Source organism: Lolium perenne, chromosome 2 (assembly GCF_019359855.2).
Source record: "Lolium perenne isolate Kyuss_39 chromosome 2, Kyuss_2.0, whole genome shotgun sequence".
Classification (NCBI taxonomy): domain Eukaryota; kingdom Viridiplantae; phylum Streptophyta; class Magnoliopsida; order Poales; family Poaceae; genus Lolium; species Lolium perenne.
The window spans coordinates 36,648,383-36,656,895 of NC_067245.2; the positions used below are offsets into that span (position 1 = coordinate 36,648,383).

At 42.6% G+C, this 8,513-nt stretch overlaps 1 protein-coding gene across 1 annotated transcript; it reads left to right on the top strand.

Moving 5' to 3' along the window:
* The first annotated feature begins 2,028 nt into the window (after positions 1–2,028).
* Positions 2,029–7,279, top strand: LOC127331814 (3-oxoacyl-[acyl-carrier-protein] synthase I, chloroplastic-like). Its single transcript, XM_051358016.1, has 7 exons — positions 2,029–2,527; positions 2,618–3,055; positions 5,953–6,126; positions 6,211–6,324; positions 6,441–6,542; positions 6,665–6,734; positions 6,836–7,279. The coding sequence occupies exons 1-7, from the start codon at positions 2,090–2,092 to the stop codon at positions 6,901–6,903; spliced, it is 1,404 nt and encodes a 467-aa protein (XP_051213976.1). The 5' UTR covers positions 2,029–2,089; the 3' UTR covers positions 6,904–7,279.
* The last annotated feature ends 1,234 nt before the right edge of the window (positions 7,280–8,513 follow it).

Genomic DNA, 8,513 nt, shown 5'->3' on the forward strand with positions numbered 1-8,513 from the left:
TTTATTCAGATTGCTATTACCACTCATACTCATCCATATTACTTGCATCTCACTATCTCTTCGCCGAACTAGTGCACCTATACATTTGACAAGTGTATTAGGTGTGTTGGGGACACAAGAGACTTCTTGCATTGTGATCGCAGGGTTGCTTGAGAGGGATATCTTTGACCTCTTCCTCCCTGAGTTCGATAAACCTTGGGTGATCCACTTAAGGGAAACTTGCTGCTGTTCTACGACCCTCTGCTCTTGGAGGCCCAACACTGTCTACAAGAATAGAAGCTCCCGTAGACATCATTATCCTGTCATCTTAGCCGGCGAGCTGCAAATTGAGCTTAGCAGCAACTTGTTTGTGTTTAAAACAAAACACTTGCGCAAACGGCATGGAAAACACGGCGTCGGACGATATGGCTCCTTCCTAGCTCTTGCGAGATGTCCCTCATGTACTTGTCCGCCCGCCATAACCTGCAAGAAGCCGATTCTTTGTAGAAGCTGGTGAGAACGGGCTGCGCAGGTAGGCTGCCCGACGTTTTCGACTCCACCTTGACAAAGTACAGCTACATAACCGTGCCCTTGTCGAGGTCCCGGCACCGCCTGGCTCATCACCGGCATCAGCAGGCTGTACAGCTGCGACCGCCGGCCCATCTCCGCGATCGACGGCATCAGCTTCCTCTCCCCTCCCGACGTGCCAGAGCTGCTCCGAGACGCCGATGCGCGATAGATACTCGGCCGGCGCGTTCCGCACCAAGATTTGTGCCAGCACGAGTCGCCGCATTTCCCCGCTCATGTCGTCACGTGCTCGATGTAATCAAACACCGCAGTGCGCCTAGTCAAGGATAAGTCGCAGCGGCAGTAGTACAGTTACAATATGAACACGGAGAAGAAGAACTCAACATCCCCAACCAGCGGTGGCCCAATAGACGAGGCAGATTAGGACGTGCCGCACAAGACCAGGAGGCGAGGTACTCGGGCACAAGGAAGAAGTCATCTTGTACCTGCGTGGAGAGGATTGGAGGTGTAGATGCTGCACCACGGAGTAGGTGCCGGCGGCTAAAGCCGGCCGGAGCAGCCGCACCAGGTGGTAGAGAAAAACGGAGCAACCCTGCAAGCGGCCAAGGTAGACGGAGCAGCGGCACTGGCGGCTACAAGCAGACCATCCGGGCCGGCGGGTAAAGGGAGGCGGAGAGCCATGCCGGTGTAAAAAAGCTTGATTTTTCACGCCCGGCGATGGCAAGGATTTTGCAGGAGAGGGAAAAACACAGGCGGCAGCCACCGGCCACGGCCACTACGTGACGCAGATGGAGGCAATCTCTACCTAGTGAGCAGTGACGGAAGCAAAGAGTCCACCCTCACGCCGCGCGTCAGAAGGGGAAAAGTGAAAGAAGGATGTGACATATAAAATGATGATGGAACAGAATGTAGAGAGAAAAAAGCCAATCGACCACAGCCGGCGGGAATCTCAAGGAATTCATCAATGGTACATAACACATTCACACTCATGCTTGTGTGTACAAAATCCACACTCTATTTTTATACACTTTATAATATTTTTAATAAATATATGGTATTCAAAAAAATCACATGAATATATAATGATGTATCCATACATGTATGAACGACTTTCTAATACATATATGAATATTTACTTCACTATGAATCAACATTATTTTACTATTATATTTAAATATTTTTTTGATTTATATAATTTTTTAATGATACATGGAATTTTTTAAACACATGAATGTTTATATTCACAAGAATAATTTTCCGAATATGTGAAAACTTCTGGCCTGCAACGCATACATTGTTAAAATATTTTCAGATATGTATATATTTTTATTTTCTCAAACTGAATTACATCATAATAAAAATAATCAACATATTTATGGAAAAATTTAAAAATAAAACTTATACTCTTAATGGGCACGCTAAGTGCGGCCCACATAGGAGCTTACTGGCCACCCGGGGCCCGTCCACCCGGCGGTCACGTACTTGTACTTACCGGTCGATCCGTTGCCCCAAACAAGGCCGTCCCCTATCCCCAAATCCCAAAACCTCGGGCCAACACCATACCTTGCCGCAGGGCGCAGCCATGCAAAACCTCCTCCAGCCCAGCGCCGCCGTGACGGCGTCGGCGGCGTCGTCGTCGTCGCGCGCACAGCTGCGGCGGCCCTCCCGCGTCTCCGTCCGCGCGTCGGCCTCTTCATCGTCGGCCCCTCGGCGGGAGACAGATCCGCGGAAGCGGGTGGTGATCACGGGGATGGGCCTGGTGTCCGTGTTCGGGAACGACGTGGACGCGTACTACGCCCGCCTCCTCGCCGGGGAGAGCGGAGTCGGCGCCATCGATCGCTTCGACGCCTCCGGATTCCCCACCCGCTTCGCCGCCCAAATCCGCGGCTTCTCCTCCGAGGGCTACGTCGACAGCAAGCTCGACCGCCGGCTCGACGACTGCCACCGCTACGCCCTCGTCGCCGCCAAGAAGGCCCTTGAGTCGGCCGGCCTCGCACCAGACTCCAACGCCATGGACAAGGTAAGATCACATCACACGGCATACGTAGACATGGCAAATTGTTAATGTACCGCTAACTGTTCTCTATGTCCTTGTCACGATCGTCAACAGATTGATAAAGAACGAGCCGGCGTGGTCGTGGGCTCCGGCATGGGCGGCATCAGAGCGTTCTCTGACGGCGTCGAGAACCTCGTCACCAAGGGGTGCAGGAAGATATCTCCATTCTGCATCCCGCACGCCATAACCAACACCGGCTCCGCCATGGTCGCCATGGACGCGGCCGTCGGCTTCCGTGGCCCGAACTACTCGATCTCAACCGCATGTGCCTCCTCCAACCACTGCTTCCACAATGCTGCCGACCAGATCCGATTGGGCCGAGCCGATGTCATGGTGGCCGGCGGCGCAGAGGCTGCCATCGTCCCGATCGGGCTCGGTGGGTTCGTGGCGTGCAGGGCGCTGTCGCAGAGGAACGACGACCCCGGCACGGCGTCGAGGCCCTGGGACAGGGACCGCGATGGTTTTGTCATGGGCGAAGGAGCCGGAATACTGGTATGTTCGCTATTTATATTTACTAAAATCAGTGGTGTATTTTACGTATTTTGACAGAGTAGAACGCACGTACACCTCAGTACCTCACTCGGGCGGTCGTGCCACACGCTACAGACACGATAGCCTTGCAATGTTTGAACATATGCGTCGTCTTAGCATTTGTATACATGCACTTTAATTAGACAAGAGAACAAGTACTCCGTAGAAACTTAATCTTGAACTTTTCTAACCGGATCTTGGGCTGGTTTTGAAAAGAGGTTTCGTACTCCTTCCATTCCAAAATATGTTGCGCGCGTATAATTTATAGTTAATGTTAAACTTTGTAGAGTTTAACCTACAAAGACAAATATAACAATCCTTGCAATATGTAATGCATATATCATGAAAATATATTTCATGGTCGCTCTCGTGACATAAGTTTGAAAAAAATGATATTATATATAGATGTTGATACCTTTTTATTTATATATATGGTCAAACCTAAATCTGTTCTTTGACTAAAAATTATATGCAAACATAATTTGGCCCGCTAAAATAACGTGGAATCTTTTTCTTTGATATACTAATGATAAAAATAAGGTGCAGTAGGAAATGCCTTGACATCACACAATCCCTGGAAATTTATAAAAACTGAATGTTATGTGCACAAATATCGAGAGAAATTCATTTATTTTTAGTACTTCTTCTCATAGCGCCATAGTTTATGATTTAAATAAACGAACAACAATGTCTTTCTACTACTCATATATTATTAGTTGACCAAAAAATTTACTAGGGAGGTGGGTTTCCGTAGCGTTGTTGGGAAGAAAGAATAGAGATGCAGGCGTCTACCACCTATCCACAGGGGATGAGGACGGGTGCAAGGCTGGACATAAAACTCGAAACTCATGACATAAACGAGTAACTCGTGACTCGGCTGTACTTGATGATTAACGATTTGAGCTAAGTTTTAAAAGCGAGATCCTTTAGTGACCAAGCTAAGCAGGCCGAGTTAATACTCGTTTAGCTAGCTTGTTAAGATCGACCAACGTTAGTGTCCCCAAATCTGACCTATCCATGCATGAAACTTGGTCTGAATATAAGAATGTGACCTATCCATACTTTTGTGGCTGATTGTGAAATGTAGATTATTGTGTCCCTATTTTTGTTCACTATGCGATCATATTATAACAATTTAGATGAAACATACATGCTCATATAGTTTATTCCATACATAGCTAATTATATAAAATCTGTAATGAGCTAAATGAGCTAAATTTCACAAGTTGAGCCGAGTTTTATTTTTTAACTCGTTATCTTAATAAGACAAGCCAAAATAACTCGATGTCTTAATGAGCCCTAGCGAGTCGAACGAGCTGGCTTGGCTTGGCTCATGTTATAAAATTATAAACTAAAATGATAAAATATGAAAAACTTGGTCTGAATATAAGAATGTGAATAAAACTGATCAAAAGCAAAGAGAACATCAAATTTACCTTTCTTTTTAATTCTTATTCACTTTTGTGCATAGGTAGATTCTCTAAAGTTAAAATTAAAGATAGAGTGTTGCAGTATTATCTTGATTAACTTTTCTTAGCAAATTAGTTTTGTGACATAATATAGCAATAGAAAAACATTTTTGTTCTCACTATAAATAATCAAAATAGTTCCACCGGTCGACCCCTAGGTACTTATTTTATAACCATTAACTTAAAACATATATATTTTTATTGAAAACTAAAAACTACTAACTAAGGTTGAACATTTTTCTCTCAAATGAGAAAATTATCACACATTGATTCCATTCAAACTTTAAGAAACTATAGGATGTGTTATTTTCTTATTAATCCAATTAACAATGAAGTATATTGCTACCCTTGCGGGATTGTATTTTTTTTGTTCCCAATTCAATAGTTAATTTATTATTATTACACAAAAATATGATTTTTTTTCCTTTTCTTTGTGTTCTTTGTTCGAGTGGCCACTTTTGCAATTTGTTTGTGTTTATCAGGCATATAATTTCTTTCTTTGCCCGTAGGTTACTAATTACATCCATTAGTTTTTCCTATTAATGCAGTGGGTTATGAGTACAAACACACAATTAATCATGTGGGTGTGTCTCCTATCTACCATACATCAACTACATGGATTTTGCCTGGGGCCCTATGTTATTAACCTCTTCGAACTTTGGTGCATAAGCACATCACACCTCTTAAGAGTTATTATGTTGCCTATTGCTTTATCTATTAGCCATACCCGGGACTCGTACTTGGTAGCCATTGGATTCTTGGAACATGTTATGATAATAATCGTTGCATTTACAAAATATCGTATAACTAAAATGTTCTCGATAAATATCTTGTTTTCAGATTTTTTTTACCATGAGGCATATGCACATATTTATTATACATTATTCTTCTAGTTTTCCCCTTTTCCTAGAAGTAACTAATTTTCCATGATGAGTTACTGTCATGCCTTCCGTGGGATGCCTTCCGTGGCAGATATCAAGTTACTCATAAGATCTGATGTATCTTGTAGAAAAATCTCATGTATGCATTACATATTCTGAGCATTTACAATTCATAGAGTTTCAAGATAAATCGGATGCACTTGAGTCTCATCACCTTATGTGTAGTAAGATAATGAACAATCAAATTAAGTGTTGAAAGGCTAGTAAAATATATCCACCTGCGTGTTAAAAAGACAGCAGAAGACTAACCTCTTCCCAGAAAGCTTACATGAAAGTTTCACGTCCATTTCCTCTCTAATATCAGCGTCATTAGGGCAAGAACCCGTGCTTCTCTCGATCTTACACTGATAAAAGCATGAATAAAAGTTATGTTTTTTTACTAGAAGGCTAGCCAATGGAAGATCTTCTTTATTGGCTTCTTATATCACTGTGTGAAAAAATATTATAGGTTATGGAAAGCCTCGAGCATGCAATGAAACGCGATGCTCCAATTCTTGCGGAGTACCTGGGAGGCGCCGTAAACAGTGACGCTCACCATATGACTGATCCAAGACCAGATGGAAGTGGTGTTTCAACATGCATAAAGCGGAGCCTCGAAGACGCAGGTGTGGCCCCAGAGGAGGTAACCATTTTGAATGTTTTACTATATATACTCCTAAATTGAATAGATGTGATGCATGCATATGCATAACTGTTTACATTGCAGGTCAATTACATAAACGCCCATGCAACCTCCACCCTTGCTGGAGACCTGGCTGAGGTGAAAGCTTTGAAGCAAGTCTTTAGGGACACATGCCAGATTAAACTGAACTCAACCAAGGTATATTCTCTTCTATGCAGATTTGTGTCATTCATTATGTGGATACAATTTACATTTCCAGCTTCACTCGAGAGATACTCCAGCGAGGTCCTCATACATGTGACCTGTTTTTCCAGTCCATGATTGGCCATTGCCTTGGTGCCGCAGGCGGCTTGGAAGCCATTGCCACTATCAAAGCGATCACCACTGGATGGGTGCATCCAACTATAAACCAGTTTGTAAGTATATAAAACTTTGATACACTAGCAATGATAGTATGTATTGATGGTCAATGATCAACAATATAAATATTTTGTTTCATATTCATGTAACTGAAAGTCTTATGGTTTATCAATTGCAGAATCCAGAGCCGGCACTTGATCAATTTAACACAGTGCACAACGTAAAACAACAACACGAAGTACATGTTGGTGAGTATGTACTATGAAATGCAAAATACAAACTGAACATGGGGTACCGCCCATAGACTCGCCTCATTCATTTCTTTGTGCGCTTTGCGCATATGATGCAGGTATCTCTAATTCGTTTGGATTTGGAGGACACAATTCAGTGGTGGTATTTGCGCCGTTTAAACCTTGATGTATTGTGTTCGATATATAGTTCTTCTATCGGGAAATCTGTCTTGGCATGAACGAGGAGAACTTTCCTACAGGTGACTCCCAAGAAGTTACAAAAAGGAAACATTTTGAAGGACCAGAGAGATACAACCTATTGCACTTAGGTAGCATTCCTTGTTTGCCTTTTGGAGTATCATACTAGTACCAGATAGTATGCAGGTTTCCGTGGTGTTGTGTTGACTTCTGTCTTCTTGCATATATCTAGCTCCACCAAACGAATTTGTTGCAAAGAATTATCTCGATTGTTGTAGTTGTTGGAACTAGCAGGTCCACTGGTGCATTTGTACCGCTACATTTTTATGTAAATTTGTATTTTGTATCTACATGTTCATTTATTACTTTTTGTGAAGCTATTGTTTGCTGCATCACAACGGATTTTTAAGCCTGCCTATAATTTTCCATGCTTCCTGGTCTAAGACTTCCTGGCCCTACAATTCCTGAATGCGCTAGTTCTTGCATGCCCCAATGGTTTCCCCAATCTCTTTTCCTATTGTCAAATCTAAGAATGTTGATACACTTAAACAGGGACGGACCTAGAATATAGACGATCCGGTGTTAGTGTCTGTCATATTTTTTTTTCACCTGGAGATGAGAGAGTCACACACTATAAACGAATGAAATATATAAAATCATTTTTTTGACCGAGTGTCCTGTCCGGTGAGCCCTGCTACCATAATTTGGGCACACTTTTAAACATGATGATGTAAGTTTTTTTTCTTGTTTATCATAGTAGTGAGTAGATAACCACACGATCAAGTTCTTTAATCGCGGGTAGTGAAGGTCGTTATTTAGTGGAAACCCCAAATGCCGACCAAGCTTATGCCACTTGGTACTGATTGGGAGCTCGCCTAACCAAACAAGGGATATAGTAATAGCTGGAGTAGTGGTCGAAGATGAAGGTTCATTCCTTGCACCCTGACTCATATGTACAACATGCGACGGCCTAAATATGCTAAATACGTTTGATTTTTCTATGTTTCTTCGGTTCTCCTTTTGTTGAAGAAATCAACACTTCTAGATGACAATGACTGATTAGGAAACCACTGAGGTTAGCTGATAAAGAGTGAAGACTCCTGCATAGACTATTTTGGAGACTCAAGAGAAGTGCATGGTGCTTGTATTGCAACCAGTTTTTTCCTTTTTCAAAAAAATAATAATGCACTACCTCTGTCTCGGTTTAATAGGTACGCACGCAGTTTAAGACAAACTTTGACCATTGATTTGGTCACCAAAATATAAATTTTATGTCTACAAAATATATATCATTAGATTCGTATGCAAACAAAGCTTTCCAATGATATAATTTTTGTGACATATATTTCATATTTTATTGACAAAAATAATGGTCAAAATAATTTCTTAAACTACGTGCGTGCGCGCCTGTTAAACTGAGACGAGTAGAAGCGCTAGCACAGTGCTTGTGTTTCATAAAGCAGAAACAAACAAGTGGTCGGAATAATTCCCCCACCAATGCATGCCTGTCATTTGTCCGACATCGAACTTGGTGGTCGGAAAATTCGGCCCTATAAATACTCCGGTAGCTGCTGGGCAAAGAACGACAAGAAGGAATAG

Bases quoted from the DNA above. Each gene is read 5' to 3' on its own strand.
- LOC127331814 (XM_051358016.1), top strand. From the start codon at position 2,090: ATGCAAAACCTCCTCCAGCCCAGCGCCGCCGTGACGGCGTCGGCGGCG. The intron at 2,528-2,617 runs GTAAGATCACAT...GATCGTCAACAG, and splicing joins ACTCCAACGCCATGGACAAG to ATTGATAAAGAACGAGCCGG. The intron at 6,127-6,210 runs GTAACCATTTTG...TTTACATTGCAG, and splicing joins CAGGTGTGGCCCCAGAGGAG to GTCAATTACATAAACGCCCA.